At 41.8% G+C, this 18,642-nt stretch overlaps 1 protein-coding gene across 3 annotated transcripts in view; it reads left to right on the plus strand.

The window, feature by feature from the left end:
* MLH3 (mutL homolog 3) overlaps positions 1–18,642 on the plus strand; it is a 156,876-nt gene that overhangs the window by 63,559 nt on the left and 74,675 nt on the right. For all 3 annotated transcript variants that reach the window (XM_069208470.1, XM_069208471.1, XM_069208472.1), the window contains 2 exons: positions 2,282–2,367; positions 15,769–15,873. In XM_069208470.1, the coding sequence (XP_069064571.1) occupies positions 2,282–2,367; positions 15,769–15,873 (191 nt within the window). The remainder of the gene's footprint in view (positions 1–2,281; positions 2,368–15,768; positions 15,874–18,642) is intronic.

The following is an 18,642-nucleotide window of genomic DNA, read 5'->3' on the forward strand; positions in this document are numbered from 1 at the left end:
GACGTAGGTGCGCACCTTGCTATGGGTGGGTGGGCAGCTGATGGTGGTGCTACATACTTTCCAGCAATCCAAATACGAAGGGGGGGATAGCGCTGCCAAACATTCACGAGTATTTTGAGGCTGTGTAGTTAACCATTGGGCATCTGCCCAATTGGGGAACCCAGCATTGTGGGCTTACTGCCAGGCTATGGGGACTAGAAGCTATCTGTATTGACAATACGGAGGCAGACTGGATTTGACACTATGTCCAACTACGGAATTGGTGGTTCGGACCTGGAGGAAGTTAAACAAAGAAATTGGATGGTGCATTCGATTGACCCCGAGAGCACTATTGTGGTAGGGAGCCAGGCTCCAAATTGTGATGATCTTGAAAGGGTTTTGCTGTTGGAACAATATAGGTACCTCGACACTGGGGGCAGGAGGGGGAGGGGGGGTGAAAGGGGTTGTACACCAATTAAGTAGTCTCCTTTGCACATTTGCAAAAAGAATAACGGATGCCTGCCATGCAGTGGTTGAAATATGCCCAGTTTAGGGCTGTTCTCCGGCACAGCACCCCACGGATGCAGAGACACAAGAGGATTCGCCACTGGAGAGGAGATTGCTGGATGTGATAGGAAAAGAAAAACTGATCTTCCTTGCTTATGCGATATTGATGAGGAACACACAGCCTTCCTCGTCTAGACTTCTGAACAGATGGGTGTGAAATTATGGAGTTCTAGAGGAGAATGGTTGATGCGAGGCAGTCATGTTCCCGGTGGAGACGGCCATTCCGGCGTCTCTCCTACTTATAGAATTCAAAATCCTACAGAGAGTCTACTATATGCGCCCGCTGCTTTTATAGGCAGGGCAGGGTGGCAAATTCTGGTTGTCTCAAGGGGTACGTTCAAGAGGGCACCTTTTATCATACGATGTGGAGCTGCCTTAGAGTTGGGGTCCTCTGGGCGGCGGTTAGAGAAACATTGGAGGGGGTAAGAGGGATACCTGTGGAATTGAGGCCCGAGCTAGCGCTACTGGCTGTATGGGGACAGATGGACCACACGTGATGCCACAAACTATTAATCAGTCTATGGTGGTGAAACAGGATATTGCCAGGAAGTGGGGGTCAGGGATTGTTCCTCAACACCAAGAGTGGCTAGATAGTATGGACCCTGCAGAATATTAGACAAGGAAATATTTTGTGGTAGGGGATGTGAACAGAAATACTAAAAGGTCTGGGGGGCTGGGTGTTGGGGTCTGGTTGAAAGGAGTACCCATAGTGGAGATACCACTTGCATGAAGTGAAGTCCAAACGCTGATGCCACAGGCTAAGGGCAGGACCAATCGAGAGCTGGGACTAGGAGAAAATCAACAAGGATTGGAATACTGTGACAAACTTAACATAAACTCTGTACAGTTAATGTATATATGTACTGTGGTGGTGTGGGGGGGTGGGGGGGTGGAGCGTGTTTGGTTATGTTTTGATATTGCATAAAACTAATAGAAACATTTAATTAAAAAAAATCCCACATGTTTCTCTTCTTGCCTGAAAAAAAAGGTTGATCTGTGTGTGGAAATGTTGCTTGTGCAGTCGTGAGCTGGCAGTCACACAGTAATGTGTAAAAACAATTAATTGAATCAGACTGCATGACTGTAATGCTATCTTTATTTAACCACCAGTTCCATCTTGACCACTAACTCAATTTTGTGCTTAGCTTAGCTTTAAACGCCGTTACATTGATGGCGCAGGTATTTTTCCACGCACAGCTTGTTAAAGTGTTTTTCTTTTTCTCACTAGGAAAGGGAATATAGCATGGGGGAGGAATGTAGATAAGGATATACCAGGCTGAGAATGTTTATGGCAGAGCAGGGTACAGCTCGGTCTTGGAAATACACTGTGAGATCTGGTCAGTCTATGTCTTTTTTCAGCACTGACCAGGTACTGCCAGCACTTGAATTTTACAACTTACTCAAGGGGAGGGGGGTTTCTAGAAACTTCCTCTTAAGTTTGTTTAATGTATATAAGGTTGGGAAGCTTGACAGCTGAAAGAGGAAGGAACTCACCTCTGGGGGAAACAGAAGTAGCAGAAGTTTATTTTAAATGTATGTACCACATGCAGAAAATGCTATTGCACACAAACATGCCCGACCCCTGTCCTATGCCTCACTTTTCATCACTTGCCAGGTTTTTGGAAAAAAAATTGTTTGTCTTTAATCAATGTTGGCATCTTAGGCCTGCTACATTTTTGCTTCCCCAGGCTATCTTGAGTTCTCTCACTTCTCCTGTCACTTTTTTTGCTCATAGATGCATCAGATGCCACAGGTGATGGGAAGTCTCTCGAAGTATTGTTCTCAGAATGGGAAAATCCAATCTTTGCTCGTTATCCCCAGGTCTGTCTGAATAAAAGAAGAAACGTGAATTTTCTGTGTCTTATGCTGGGTCTCAGAAAAGCTGTACACTTTACTTGGCATGTTAGCACAATGTCTGCTTTCCAAGGGAGTACATAAATGGGGAAGGTTAGTTCCACTGTCTGACTATTTAAGCATGGCAAATTCCATGCTATAATGAATTTGTTTGTTGTCAGTATTTGCAATTGCATTTAAGGTCTGTGGGTGGTTCTACCATCCTCAATCTAGAAATGTTGCTTAATTTGTTATACTTTTATTTTGTTCGTGTTTGATTATGGTTAAATGTATTCCTTTACATTTGAGGAATGTTGGCTGATGCAGTGAAGTCTAAGTTTTTCCTTGGATCATAATTCGGAGCTGGATTGTGTGACATTGTAACCAATAAATGTAGAATATGGCCTGCTGTGTCCCCCTGATCTCTCCAAGGATCGTGTTTTCACCTGGTGTCCCCTCTCGTTTTGATCATCTTGTATAGTGTGATGTCAATGAGTGTTGATCTCCTCTTTGATATGTGTGTGCAGTGCCTCATAAGCTTTGAGCTCTTCAGTTGATAAACACATAGTATGTGTTGTTAACAGGAATTTTCCTTTGATCCTTTTTTTATTTTTATTTTTCGAGTGATTTGATTTAAAATTTGTCTTGGGTATATTTGTATAGTATCTTTTTTGGCATGACCCTTCATTTTGAATTGTTCATGTCATATCGTATATTATGTGGCTTGATGTTTTTTTTTTCATTTCATCAGAAGTGTTTGTTTTTTAATTTCATCAGCTTGAGAAGTGTTTGTTTTTTAATTTCATCAGCTTGAGAAGTGTGTGATTTTTGGCTTATTACATCTCCCCTTTTGCAATGTCCCAGTTCCTTTATTGCTATGAGAAGGTAGTCCTCCTGAAGGATGGGACTGGATATCAGGTCGGCATATACTTTAAAAAGCTTTTGAGCCTGAATTGTAGATGTATGAGAGTTGGTGGCTCCAACTAACTATGTGGCTTCTGCCATTTCCTAGTTATTTCCTGCAGTACAGATCTATATCACGGGAGTTTCCATTAAACTCGTAAAAATTGAATCGCCCCACCTCGGTCTAGGATAGTGGAACACTTTTTTGTTTTAAGACCACTGCCTCTTTCCAAATAAATATTTTATTTATTTTCAAAACAGACGCATACCTAAAAGCCAAAGCTTCTGTATTTTTTTAATATATAACCAGTTTGAATTAAAAACCAAGTTCTAACAAGCAAGACTGAAAAGCCCACGAGTTCTTCCTTTTTTGAAAGGAAAGAATGCTGGAAATGGGGTTATTATTCTAGAGATATGCTACATTGCGCTGCAGTACTGTGTAAGTTAGTTAATGTTTCCCCTTTAAAGAGCCAGTAATTTGAACACAGGGTCTCTGGCACCTCATCAGTATTTTCCCTAAAATGCCTTTAGTGATTTTTTTTTTTTTTTTTTTTTTTTTTTTTTACTTGAGTCGATGTTTTATGCTTTTTTTTATTTAAATCATTCTCTTGGTGAGGTTTATGCTTTTTGAGGATTTTCTTCCTCAGTATTGTTCCCTCGGATCATTAAAGGTCCTTCCACACTCTAGTGTTTCTCTTATTGATTCTCTCTTTAGAGACATAGATTTCTGTTGAGGGACAGAACACAATTTCTTTGTTTCCTGGTGAAGAATTTCAATTCTCATAGCTTTAGTGAATAGAGAATCATGATTTCATGGGAGGGCATGGAGGCCAATATTGTTCATAACCTATTTATTGCCAACTAACACAGCAGCAACTTGAACTAACATTTAGAATTTAGAACACAACTTCAGCATTCCAATCCATTATATAATCCTAAACAAGGCAGTCATCTTCCTTCTTTGTTGCTGCTCACAGAAGAGCTAAGAAGTATCTTGCTTACATAGTCAGTGTAGTTAAATTACTGAGAAATGATGGATACATTTGGGAAAATATTTGGTTTAAGGTGAAGATCTGACATAATAACAAATGTCCAAATATATATATAATTTTAATAACAAGGTTAAATGCTTCAGAAAGCACAGCATAAATATAATACAAGTACGGTGAGGTTTATAGTTAGGCATCCTTTTCGTTAGTTAATTAATTAAGAAATAATGTGAGGCTACAGTTTGAAATATTAGGTCTCAATGGATGTTAGGCATTCAAAGAATGCGGTATGCAGGCGCGTGATAGAATGCTGACGAGAACGCAGCGTTTTATCTTCAGAACAGGGAGCCCTTGTGATCCTAAGCATACATCAAGGCATGAAGAACACGCGCTCACTGAATACAGGAGGCTAACGCGAGGTGATCGCCTTTTGGTCACAGATTAAAATATAGTGTTAAGTGTTCTCAGATAATACATTTAGGATATGTAAGATTCAGTCAAGTAAAAACTCGCCTACATTCTGAAGCAGGGCTGTGTGCTGAATGATCGTTAGCAAACACCGTAGCAGAGGAAGTAAACGGGTGGCCATTTTGAATTGGGTTGTGAGCAGAGAATATAATGCAGATCTTCAGTATCCATCTTTTGGGCTATAGAGAGATCGTTTTTTCCTGTCAGTTGAACTCATTGACTGGAGTATCAGGAGACAAGGGGAAGTACTGGCAATTGTAGTAATTAGGAGAAGATTGAAGGAGTGATTATTAGGAAGAAGTTGTTTGATTAACTATGTTAATTGGGATAGTACTTTAAAAATACAATGGACAGTGATTTCTCAGCTGAAAGGAGTCTGGATGATAAATAAAGTATAGGATTGTGTAAGTAGGCTGCTTTTTTTAATTTGGCAAACCAGTTAGGGAAAAGACTGATTGTGTGGAGAAGTTAGAATCTAAATTTGGCAATAAGGCAGAGGATGAACCGTTTTTGTTGGTAGAGGAGGTTGCTGTCAAACAGTAGGGGAAAAAGGAGGAAAGGTTACTCAAAAGAGAAATAATTTACAGAAAGAAAGGGATATTAAAATAAAAGGATACCATTGTGTGAAAGAGGGCCACAGGGAAACTTATTTGGAGTTGGATGGAAAGGCTATAAAGGCCAAGAAAAAGGATCACAAAGTGGCCTGTGCTGAATCTTTTAGCAGTGGTGATATGGTTATTTCTTGTTCATCTGATTTTGAGGACTCTGAGAATGTGGAATTGGAAAGAAAGAAAGTTAAGAAGCACTCAGGTGACAGTGAACATATGAAAGACCCCTTAGGGGATTATATGTTTGACCCACTCTGTCCCCAAAATGGGTTCCACAGCAACATGTGGCAGAGTATGTGGAATATTGGATTAGGCAGGAAATGCCTAATGAGGTGAGAACAAGATTAAGATGAGAGACCACTGTTGGCAAACAAGGTGGCATTTACTCTGGAATTGGATGCAAAGATGTTGACATTTTTATATAAAAGAGAGAGAGACCCTAGAAGGGGCTTAGATAAGGGTCAGAAAGGATGCCAGGATCTTCTTTTGGATTTTTTGGGTCCGTTAACAAAGATCTTTGATATGTCTGAAGAAGCATATTTAAAAGAATCGGCTGTGAATGTTGTGGAATTAAGCCAGCGAGTGCAGCGAGCAGCGTGTTTAGTTGAAAACACGAACGCTGCATTGTGGGCAGAATGGAGAAAAATCCTCCTAATGAAAATTGGCCCGAAATTGGCAGAACTGGCAAGCAAAGAGTCAGGACAGGACGCAAAAGGCATGTTGCTTGGAGAAGAATTTGTCAAAGAGATAGCAAGATATGCAGGTGCCGTTAATTCAATTCAAAAAGTACAAAAGGATATAATAAAGGTTTTTGGTGGAGCCGGGAGAATGCGGGTCGACTTACTGGCCATGGATTTGGAATTACATGGGCATCTTTCTCCCGTGGGTACAGTCCCTCCGGTTTTACAACACCATGATCTACCCTCAGTGACAGAGGGGAAGAGGACGATATACAGGAGAAAGGAGGCAAGGGCAACAAGGTATGTTTGCAAAGAGACCCTTTGTAAATCCAAAAAAAATTGGGCGGCAGACTCACCCAGTTTTTGGACAGGTGGATGGAGTTTACAGGGGATCCCTGGGTGATACAAACTGTACAGGGTTATTGGTTAGATTTTGTAGGGAACCCAACACAGGTAAGGTGGCCGAAACCTCTAAGGTTCTCAAAAGAAGAAGAAAGGTTGATGGATCAGGAAGGTCAGGGGCTTCATGACAAAGCTGCTATAGAGAAAGCAGGAAGTCAATTGAGGGGGTTTTGTGAGCAATCTGTTCTTGGTGGAAAAGCCTAATATGCGCCCTAAGGAGGTAAAACATTCAAGAAGTTCCGATAGGTGGCCAATGAAACATGTTGCAGACTATATAATGTATACAATCAGGAGGCCTCTATAGAGAAAGGAGAGAAATTACTCCTAATCTAGACCCAGAATTAATAAACTATCTAAGCCTGGAATGGATCCAAGGAAAGTATTGGAGCGTGCACTGAAACAATATGAGGATAGCTTATTGGACCTTTTAGGTCAGTTGGCGCATTTATTTGATTTGGTAGAGGAGGCTTATGTCCACGGAAGTGGCATAAATAGAGCTCCTAAGAGGTTGAAGTCAGAGGGCTATCTGTTGCCTTGGAAAAACAATTGCAGGTCTAATTGCTGAAAAGGTAAAGGCGGTTTAGATGCGCACACATCCAAAATTGGGAGAGTGAGCTAGAAAGAAATCCTCTCAAGATGCTAACGGATTGTTGTTTGGAGAGGAGATGGTAAAATCCCAAGGCAAGTATGTCTTCACTTTTACAGCTTTGGACAAAGCACAAACTTCAAATCGGGAAAGTTTTTAATTGAGGAAATATATATGGTAGGGCTGGAAGGAGAGGGCAAAGTACAGAGCACAGTAATAATCAAGGAAGGGGAGTGTACAGAGGAAGTCAGTCAGGAGAAGGATTCTACCCTAAAAGGGGTAGAGGAGGAAAAGCAGGAACCTCAAGAGGGAAAGGTCAACAGCCTACAAATTCACAAGATGTATATGTGGATTATTACTGGTTTTATCCAGAGAAAGGTTATGACAGTTCTCATAGGAGTGGACCTTACACAAGATCCTTGGGTGATTGCTGCATTACAACGATATGTGATAGAATGCGAACAGGAACCTTTTCAGGGTGGAGAACCAAGGGAGTTGATGTTCAGTCAAACTCAGAAACAGGTTGTAGCAAGAGAAGTAAGTCTAAGTCTTTCATTAGACAAAGAAGCTATTGTGAACATTGTAGAAAAGGAAAAAGGTAAGCACTCTTTTTTGGCAGAGAAGAAAGACAAGGTTGCAGACCAGTAACAAATTTAAGAGATGGGAATCGCTATGTAACTTCAATTTCAAAATGGAGGGAGTACACATTGAGAAACATTTCACTGGAGCTGGTTTGGATGGTGAAGCTAGATCTTAAAGATGCCTATTTTACAATTCCAATAGATAAGGAAAATCAATATTTTCTTAAGTTCAGGTGGGATGGTCCGTTGAACCAGTTCCAGTGTCTTCCATTTGGGCTTTTGTTGGCACCATGGCGCCTCACAAAGCTTTAAACACGGTGGTGGGCTTTTTACGACAACCGGATGTGAGAATGATTATATATTTGGATGACATTCTTATCATGAATCAAAGTGTGGAGATGTTGCAAACACATTTGTGTAGAGAATGAAAGGCAGTTATGGGAGTTTTATTAGGAGAACAAAATTAATGTGTTAGCCTAGTACTTGTTAAATCTTTAAGGCAGTGTGTGTATCTACTTTTGCAAGATGCGTGAAAGAGGTCATGAAGGAGTCTGGTGTGAGTGTTGGAAGGTTTAAGTCACATTTGATGAGAGGCGCTATAGCTTCTAAGGTCTTTACAGCAGAGGCACGCTTGGAGGAGGTGATGAAAGCAGCTGATTTGTAAAACGTTGAGATTCATGATTCAAATTATGCATTTAGAGACATTGAACATGTATAATGCTAGCCTCCTGTCTTGCCATAAAGTGTCAATTCTCATAGTTTTGAGAAACAGAGAATAGTGATTTTTATTAAAGACAAGGATGCTTGCATTATCCCAGCCTTTCAGATGCATAAGGAACAATTTTGGTATCGAAGGAAGCAGAGGAAAAGTGGATAAACAGCAGCACCAAAAAAGGGAGAAGATGGAATGCTGCTGTGCTTTAAGGATTATATGTTCTAGATTCCTTATTATAAGTCAAGTAATGTTCTACTTTGGATCTTGTGGAAGTAGTAAATAAAAGTTAAAGCATAATGCTATCCTCCATGTCTTTGATAAAATTCAGATTTTCCACAGTAAGGGTGGGAAAAAAATCATAATCTTATTAAAGACGCAGATGCTAATAATATGTATATCCTCTTAATTGCCTACTCACACAGCAGCAACTCCCATAACTGCCTTTCATTCTCTACACAAATGTGTTTGCAACATCTTGATTCATGATAAGAATGTCATCCAAATATTTAATCATTCTCACATCCGGTTGTCGTAAAAAGCCCACCACCGTGTTTAAAGCTTTGTGAGGCGCCATGGTGCCAACAAAAGCCCAAATGGAAGACACTGGAACTGGTTCAACTGACGTTCCCACCTGAACTTAAGCAAACATTGATTTTTCTTATCTATTGGAATTGTAAAATAGGCATCTTTAAGATCTAGCTTCACCATCCAAACCAGCTCCTGTAAAATGTTTCTCAATGTGCACTCCCTCCATTTTGAAATGGCGGTAAGTTACATAGCGATTCGGATCTCTTAAATTTGTTACTGATCTGCAACCTTGTCTTTCTTCTCTACCAAAAAAGAGTGCTTACCTTTTTCCTTTTCTACAATGTTCACGATAGCTTCTTTGTCTAATGAAAGACTTAGACTTACTTCTCTTGCTACAACCTGTTTCTGAGTTTGATTGAACATCAACTCCCTTGGTTCTCCTCCCTGAAAAGGTTCCTGTTCCCATTCTATCAAATATCCTTGTAATGCAGCAATCACCCAAGGATCTTGTGTAAGGTCCACTCCTATGAGAACTGTCATAACCTTTCTCCCACCATTCTCTGGATAAAACCAGTAATAATCCACATACACATCTTATGAATTTGTAGGCTGTTGACCTTTCCCACTTGAGGTTCCTGCTTTTCCTCCTCTACCCCTACTAGGGTAGAAACCTTCTCCTGACTGACTTCCTCTGTACACTCCCCTTCCTTGATTATTATTGTGCTCTGTACTTTGCCCTCTCCTTCCAGCCCTACCATATATATTTCCTCCATTAAAAACTTTCCTGATTGAAGTTTGTGCTTTGTCCAAAGCTGTAAAAGTAAAGACATACTTGCCTCAGGATTTTACCATCTCCTCTCCAAACAACAACCAGTTAGCCTCTTGAGAGGATTTCTTTCGAGCTAACTCTCCCAATTGTGGGTGTGTGCGCATCTAAACCTCCTTTCTCCTTTCAGACCTGCAATGGTTTTTCCAAGGCAACAGATAGCCCTCTGACTTCAACCTCTTAGGAGCTCTGTATTTGTCACTTCCATTGACATAAGCCTCCTCTACCAAATCAAATAAATGTGCCAGCTGACCTAAAAGGTCCAATAAGCTATCCTCATATTGTTTCAGTGCACGCTCCAATAGTTTCCTTGGATCCATTCCGGCTTAGATAGTTTATTAATTCTGGGTCTAGATTAGGATTAATTTCTCTCCATTCTCTCTAGAGGCCTCCTGATTCTATACATTATATAGTCTGCAACATGTTTCATTGGCCACCTATCGGAACTTCTTGCATGTTTTACCTCCTTAGGGCGCATATTTTCTGACCTAATGGGTCCTTTTACAATTTTTTTTCTTTTAATTTAAAAAAATATATTTTAGTCTAACTCCAAATCATTTAAATCTCCAAATTAATTTCCTGATAAATTATCGGCCTCCAAATCAAATAATATTCATCCCACCCTCTGGTGCTTACATCTGAATTGGTGTGTTCCAATACCCCATTATTAGCAGGGATATCTTTGTCACTGTGGACACCCTTTCTATGTGAGTGGCATGAGACTCCTTTCCCTGAACTCTCCGCCTCCTCCTCCATTGACATGTGCTGCTGTTTTTCTTTAGACACTTACCTCCTGGTCCGTCATTCATTAAATCCTCCTCCGAAATTGACCGATACTCTTTCTCATTGTCCCCTATATTTCTAATTGTCTGCTTTTAAATATGGATTTCATTGTTTCTTCCATAGAATCCTTAACCTCCTGCCTCACAATTTACCCTAACCTACCTTCTTCACTTACTCCCTGCTCCTCATCCATTCTGACAACACAGTACAATACCCTATAATCTTCTCAATACAGATTTTTCTATTTTTTGTTAGCTCAAAATCTCCAGATTGATACTGGCACACCTTATATTTCACAGGGTATAGTGAAAAACGGGCTCCTGTGCGCTTGCAACAGTTTGTTTAATCATCTTCCAGTCGTGTTTCTGCAGTGTAAGGATCTTTCCTCCAACGTGCAAGATTTTCAAGGTCTAACCCCATTACAAATTAGGCCTATTTCTGTGCTTGCCCACTTTAAAGATGGTCGTCTGGTTAAACTTCCATTTGAAGTAAATTCTTCAAATAAGCCCTTATTACACTCAATTCAAGGCATCACAAAGCATGCTTTTCAAATATCTTGCCTCAAACAGAATCGCTTCACTCTATGATCCTGAACGTTTTCACATTTTTAAAAAGGTAATAAAATAGCCAATATCCTACTTTATATTAACCTCTAAATACATTTATTGAACCCACTGTTTTCAAACAAAATTGCCCACTGTTTTAATCTTGCAACAAAATATGACCTTACCTATCTAAATATTTTTCCTAATCCATAATATATATACTTTAACAAAATCCATAAATTGGATTTACACCATTTTAAAAATTCAAACAATACTGCATATACCTGAGATGTATATAGATGGCCATACTTATCTGATCAGAAGCAGCAAACAAATGAGGGAGAAGATGGAAATGTTGCTGTGCTTTATAGGCTATATGTTCTAGATTATAGCCCTATGCTGAGGGCTATACCAGTTGTTAAACACCTTTAACCTGAGTTATAAGCCCGAGCTGCAGGCGAGGGCCTATAACGAGGGAGGGGGCCTTTATCAGCCGTTATAGCACGAGGCAGAAGGACTATATGGCTATTAGAACATTCCACCCACTAAGGGTAGAATGTTCTAAATTTAAAAGGAAGAAGCAGAAAAACAGACATTGGAATGTTGGAGCTCTGAGCTAATACCAGCAATTATAAGCCCAGAGCTACTACATTGTTTTCAGTGGAGCTCTCAACATTCCAATGTTCTAATTCTTATTATGAGTCAAGTAATGTTCTACTTTGGATCTTGTGGAAATAGTAAATATGAGGTAATGCATAATACTAGCCTCCTGTCTTGCCATAAAATTGTCTTGTATTTTTGTGGCTTGATGTACGTAATTTAAATATTTTTTCTTCTTGGGGCCAGACTAGAATGGACCGTGACCATTGAAGTTAAAACGAATGTACTAACTGAAGTTTGCAACTTGTCCAGGTGCCACTGTTACCCTTCAACAAGGCACTTACTAACACTCTTTTGAGCACTTGACCAAGCCCTGTTCAGGACTGCCTGTCAGTAAATAGATTGCCCGTCTCCATTGCTCTGCACTTGATCTCCTTATTTTCCTAACACAACATCCCACGCCAGGGAGCCTGGTGGGCCCAGCTTCCATCAGCAGGGTCAATACAAAGGCCTTCCATACCCTTCCTCCTGATTGTTAGTCCAAACAAACAGAAATCTTTGGCAAAAGAACATTCTCCTCCACAAGCGTTGTTCTTAAGTCGGTCAATGCCTGATGTCTCTTTGGCTAGTACCATATCTGATCATAACCTACTAGTCCCGATGTTGGCTTGGGTCCCGACCCCATCCAGTATCTCGACTTGGCGACTCAAAAGTGAAAATCTGGAAGACACAGCTTTTCATCACACAACAGGGGAGGGAACTTGTCAATACTTAACCGATAATGTGGAAGCAGCTTTCTCTGATTTGATAGAATGGGAGGCCTTTGAAGTAGTGAACAGAGGGCTGTGCAAGGCAGACTTGGAAAGGGTCCACAGAACTCTTGTACATGAGGTCCAAGCACAGGAATGCACCCTTAGGCACGGGGACCTTACCCAAAATCAGGATCTCTGTTGACCTAGCTAGCAAATCCATCGCTGACGGGGTCCCCAATACTAGAGTTAGAGGATGACAGAGTTGACCAAGTATACAGACAGCTTGAAATTAATGAGTTGTTTGAGAAATACTATACTACCCTAAACCCCTGACGTGACCATGCACCACCCACGTTCTCATACCTCACAGATGCACATGCCTTCCTTTCCCCCAGATGCAGCAGAGAGATTGGGGGCAGTTATTACTAGCGAATTAAGAATCACTCAGTTACCGCCATGGTCCGGGGTAATGTACCAAGCTCTGACGGGCTCCGGCTGGAGTTTTACGCTACGTACAGAGATTTATTGGTGCCCTGACTCCTTGAGGTGTATAAGTTGGCGAGAGACACTCGTTCCCTGCTGCCAACTATGAGAGAGATGCTGATTGTACCCCTGATCAAGCCAGGACCTCTGACACACAAGGTCGCAGCATATAGACCTCTGTCGATGTTAAATGTTGACTACAAACTCTTTGTCAGAATACTGCCCATGCGGCTCCTGTCCTATATGCGCATATCCACGCAGACTAGGCGGTTTCATACCAGAGCGGAATACAGCCTTTAACATCCAGAGGGTTATGGCACTCCTGTTGGCAGCCCCACAATTGAATCCCGAGGCAGTTGTGATGTCCATGAACATAAAGAAAGCTTTTAACAGCTTAGACTGGGAGTATCTTTTTGCTGTGATGGAGAAAGTATGCCTGGGCAGGGGCTTCATCAACTGGAGCGAACTGTTATGTACTTCATCCATGGCAAGAGTGAGCGTTGGCGGGGTGATCTCTAATGCTTACTGTGTCAAGCGGGGCACAAGGCAGGGATGCCCCTGTTCCTCCTGTTGTCATCACATTTGAACCACCGGTGTGTAAGGCCCCCCTGAGTACTGCGCAACACCCGTTTTATTTATTTATTAGTGTTTTACGGATCTAGTAACAAGCAATAACTAATACATAACAGAAGCAAAAAAGTCAGATCAAAAGATTGTGACATATCATATGTAAGGGTACATCTTATGCATATCGCACGCAGTGCATCGTTTTGGCAGGGGTTCAGTTACATGGTTGGGAGAAAGCAAGGCCAGCCAACTGAGTAGTGTCTGGAAAGGCTAGAGATACCATTCCCGGGGGCATTATCGCAGCAGATATTCGGGAGTGTAGAGTGGGGAAAGAGGATAGGAAATCTACAACCTATGTGGTGCCAATAGCTGATCACGATAACCCAAATGTCCATGATGAAGTGGTAAAGGTCTGTAGGGAGATGTTTGTTCTCAATTGCCTGTGGTTAAATGTCATCAGCTTCATGTTCGATATGAAGCAGGTAGGTGAGCAGTGGATCGCATATATCTCTAGGTCGGGATTGTGGAGTTAGAAGTTCAGCATAGGTAGTTAATTGGTCTTTCCAATAAATGAAGTCAGACAGCTATTTCTTGAATTTAGGCTCTCTGCCTCATCCTCATCTGCATCTGCATGCTATTCTGCATTTCGCTTGGAGAAGGCCTAGTGTCACAAACTTTCTGTAACATGCCTCTTTCCAGTGTGTACTGGACTAGAAGGGCTGTGAGGGGAGTAAGCGTCAGGTGTTTGCCCACCATTTCAGTGAGTGCCTAGAAAATTTCCCCCCACTCTGCTTGAATAGGGCTACAGGACCAGACCAGATGGAGAAAATCAGCCCCAGTTTGGTCACACCTACCGCAGCAATCATCCGGACAGAAACTAATGTGGTGTAGCCTAACGGAGCTGCAGGACATTCTCTGTAGGAATTTATGATGTATAATAATGCGTGATCCGCTACTCGAGGCAATGCGCCCCGTTTGGTTACAACAGTAGAGCCATTTTTCATCTGTAATAGATGACCCGATATCTATTTCCCATCTAGCCCGTGCCTGTCCTGACGAGTAAGGCATCTCCAATTGGGTGGTTCAATAGAGGATAGAAACGTGGTGTCTCGGACTTTCGGACACAAGCAAAGTGTGTAAAGTATTTAGTGTGGTGGTTCTTGTGGAGATTTGTGGGTAGGAACACCTGTTTTTAAGTTAATTTTTTCGTACTTACGCATAGCATATCTCGCACCGGGCAAAATAAACCAATATTTCAATACTACCCAGGCTGAGTGCCCCAGATGCTGACCTGAGCTGTTACACATGGTATGGGAGTGCCCGCACCTCACTAGCTTCTGGGCACACATAATGACATTTACTAAGAGCATCACCTACCGCTGTCTAGAACTGTCGCACTCGGTGTGCCCTTTGGGCCTTTATCCTAGACCAGCCAAGCTCAAGGTAACTACCAAATTTATAGACCTTACACTGATATTAGCCAAGAGACAAATAGCCATGAACTGGAAGAACACCAGGGGCTCACTGTTGGCGAGATGGCGTAGCGACCTCACCAGTTGGGCGGAATATGAGAGTATAACCCCGATGAGAGATGACAAACGTGAGAGTCTCGAGGGAGGTGGCCGGAGCCCAGGAGGGTCTACTCTACTGATTACCTTAAGCGAGGTGAGAATCTTGACTGCGAAAGCTCCGCCACACCAGAGTTGACCACGATGACAATATCTGTACTTTGCACACACCTCCTCGGACCCACACGACACCCAGCCAGCCGCTGTTCTGTGTGCCAGCCCTAGACATCGGCCCGAGCGAGGACCCCTACTACTACATATACCTCTTGTTTCACTCAGGACGTTGGCACTACAAGACCACATCTGTAGCATCTCAATTGGGCAGCAGCTGGCCAGGCAAATGGGAGCGGGGTTCGAATTTTTGTTTCACTTTTTATTAACATTACGATTACTGACACTGTTACAACATACTGTTGCAGGAACTAACGAGACACAAGCACTTCTGGGAACATGCAACACCTCGCACAGATTGTAAGCTATACTTTAAATGTATATATGCTCTGCTTGTTACCACATGCGCGGAGAATATCCACACTGTATGCGATGGCGCCTGCCTTGTTTCATCTTTGTTACCTACCACAAAATGGCAATAAAGTGTGATTAAATGAAACTATATTCTATGTTGTAGTGACCTGTACTTTTGGCTGCTTTCTTCTCACTGTGTGTGCTAGGAAGGGGAATGTACATGCTAGTAGCAGAGTTTGGCCATGTTGGTAATGTAGTATGATATTTATGTCCACCTTTTAGTATGGATTTTCTTGTGACACTTACTAGACCTACATTTGATATGACTTTGTTTTTATAGGTCGCAGTGGATGTAAGCAGCAGTGAGGCCACCAGTCTTTCAGTGAAAATACATAACATTTTATACCCATATCGGTTCACCAAAGAAATGATTCACTCCATGAAGGTAAGAGAAATCCTTTCCTGTTTACAGAAGTGGAGCGCTGCCTTAAACAGTCACATTGTGGTTCATAGCATTAAATGTACAATTTTGCATCATAGGCTTTTCTTTGATTTAAAAGTCTAGAATAGGTCCCGCTATGTGTGGCAGCCCAGAAACACTGTTCTATAACATGCTTGTGAGAGCGTGAAGAATTCAGCACAATGAATTCCAGCAAATTGCCCCCAAAAAGCCTCTTCAGTTAAGTTTCCAAATATTTAGACCATATGATATATAAAGAAGCCCTGCATTGGAGCACTTAGGAAGAGAGCCTACTGATTAATATGTCTAAATAGAGAGTGAAACAAGATGATCATTGGTGTGCTTTAAGAGAGCTAAAATAGCACCCTTCACCTTTGAGTCCTTTTGTTCCCAGTTTCTTCATATAGTTGCTCCTGTTTTTTCCGGCTCGTGTGAGTGGGCTCCTGAAGCATTTTGGGTCGGTTTGTGCCTGTTTATTCTCAAAAATCCTGTTAGAAATTTTACTTTTTTTTAAAACTTCATTTGACACTTTGATGCTAGAAAGCATTTATAGGTGTTTTTAATTTGTAATTCCACCATTACTCAGCATTATGCCTTCACTTTTTGTGAAATGTGTTTCTTGTTGAAGGGCAAAAGCTGTCACAGATTCTCACAGAGTCTGTGTGGTCTGTCTTCCAGCTTCACACTTGGCCACTGAGTGTAAATTCTGCCAAAACAATGTATGAAAGAGCTTAAAGAGACAGAGGAGGCATTAGGCTGTGAAGGAAGCTGAAAGACCTCAAGACCAAAGGAAAAGAAGTTGAGAGGCAAGGCTTCCAGGGAAGCCCAGAGAAGTTGAGAGACGAGGCTTGTACTGTTACTGTGCCTTACTCTTCTAAGGACTCCATTGGGGGAGATCCAGGAGAGAAAATTGCAAAAAGAAGGGGAAAAACAGTGTCATTGTTGTTCCAGTTTGACATCAAAGGCATTAACGTTGGTGAAGGGATTGGCGCGGAGTTGCTTGCTATCAAGGGCAGAGTCGGTAGCAGCGTTGATGGCACTTCACCATCGTCCTTCGGCAACAGGCAAATCTATGTCTTTGAAACTCTTAAGACTATCTTTGCTGTCACATTCGCCGTATGTCATTTGGACATCACTGCAGCTGTTGATGGCATGCCATTCAACATCAAGGCACCTGCGATTGTTGAGGCACCAGTTGACGTTGTGACACCACTCTGTCACAGCATTACTCTGTGTCCCAGAGATAGATTTAAATATTCTCAATGTCAAGCTCTTCACACGAATTGACACCTAAGTAGAAGTTAAGAATATCCCCATCCCAGTTAGACCTTTTTGTTTTATCATTTCAGCAGACGGCCCTTTTCAGGCACATCTGTAGCTTCTCAATTTGCCACCTTCTCCACTGAGGCCTATGCAAGTGACAAGACATATGTTGAAATCTCCTACTTTGAAGAACCTGTTGACACCTAGGGTCTATCATGTAATAGAGCCTCCACAATATCCTGTTTTTAACATCCAGGGACTGCCATTTACAGGTTCTACTCTCTTTGGCCCCCACAATGAAAAAGACATGCAGAGAATGAAAAAGTAGACTGACACTTTCAAAGCTGTTCATCTAGAGGAGAGACATGGAGTCTGCAAATAGCAATTTAGGCAGAGAGATTGCACGTACTGTTGTCAGAGGATTCAGTCCCCTCGGCTCTACCAACAGCTGCAACATTAGCAACACCCTCAGGGCCAAAGGTACCTGCACAATCAAATACGAGTATCAAGAAATAACCCTTCTGTAAAATCAGCCCTCTGGCTAATCCAGGAGACCCCCTCCCACCCAAAAAAAGAGCAAACAATGACTTCCTATTCCCCCACCCCCCTCTGTCATCAACTGCAGTAGGCGGTGCCATAACACCAAATCTATAAGAGTGGTAGAAAATCACAGTTGACCGATAGGTGCTAATTATTGTAAATAACGGCTCGCCACAAAGTTTCAAAGCACCTTCACTTGCGATACTATCAAAGCTCTATGCAAACTTCCACCTAACCAAACTACACAAGGAAACAACATCGCTGATTTCCAAAAGAGCAGTAGAGCCACTCCAGCTTTTCTGCAAGCACATTCATTCAAGATATTTGCTGGTTCACAAAAATGCCTAAAAGCCTTAAGGCCAAACCAAACCTTAATCTGCTTTTTGTGAACAAGTTTATCTAAAGCGAGAGACGTTCCTCATGTTAGGCCTCCTTCAGATTGCTCCTCATCTCAAAGAGGGGTATTGGATTTGCACTGTAGACCTAATGGGTGCCTATTTTTACATTCCTTCAATAAAAACACACATTTTCTGTGCTTTGTTGTGGATAATTCTCACTTTCAGAATGCCGTTTGACGTTTTGCTCTAAAGTCTGCCCCTCAGACTTTTCCCAAGTGCCTATTAGTAGGGGCAGCACATCTCTGTCGACAGAGGATATTAAATTACCTATATCTGGACAATTGACTGACAAAGTACACAATTCACAGAAGGCGATGCAGGACTTGCAACAATCCATCTGTTGCACCACTTGGCTTTACAGGTACTCCTTCTAAAATCTGTGGCATCCCTTGAACAGGTTATCTTCTATCTATGAACAACATTAGACATCCTGCATATTCTGATGGATACTTCTAGCTGCAGATTCCTCACCCTAAAATATCCTGCAGGCAGCAGACTGGATCTGGTGAATTTTGTGACAGTGCTCCTGCATGCCGCTAGGTGGTGCCATGCA

Source organism: Pleurodeles waltl, chromosome 9 (assembly GCF_031143425.1).
Source record: "Pleurodeles waltl isolate 20211129_DDA chromosome 9, aPleWal1.hap1.20221129, whole genome shotgun sequence".
NCBI lineage: Eukaryota > Metazoa > Chordata > Amphibia > Caudata > Salamandridae > Pleurodeles > Pleurodeles waltl.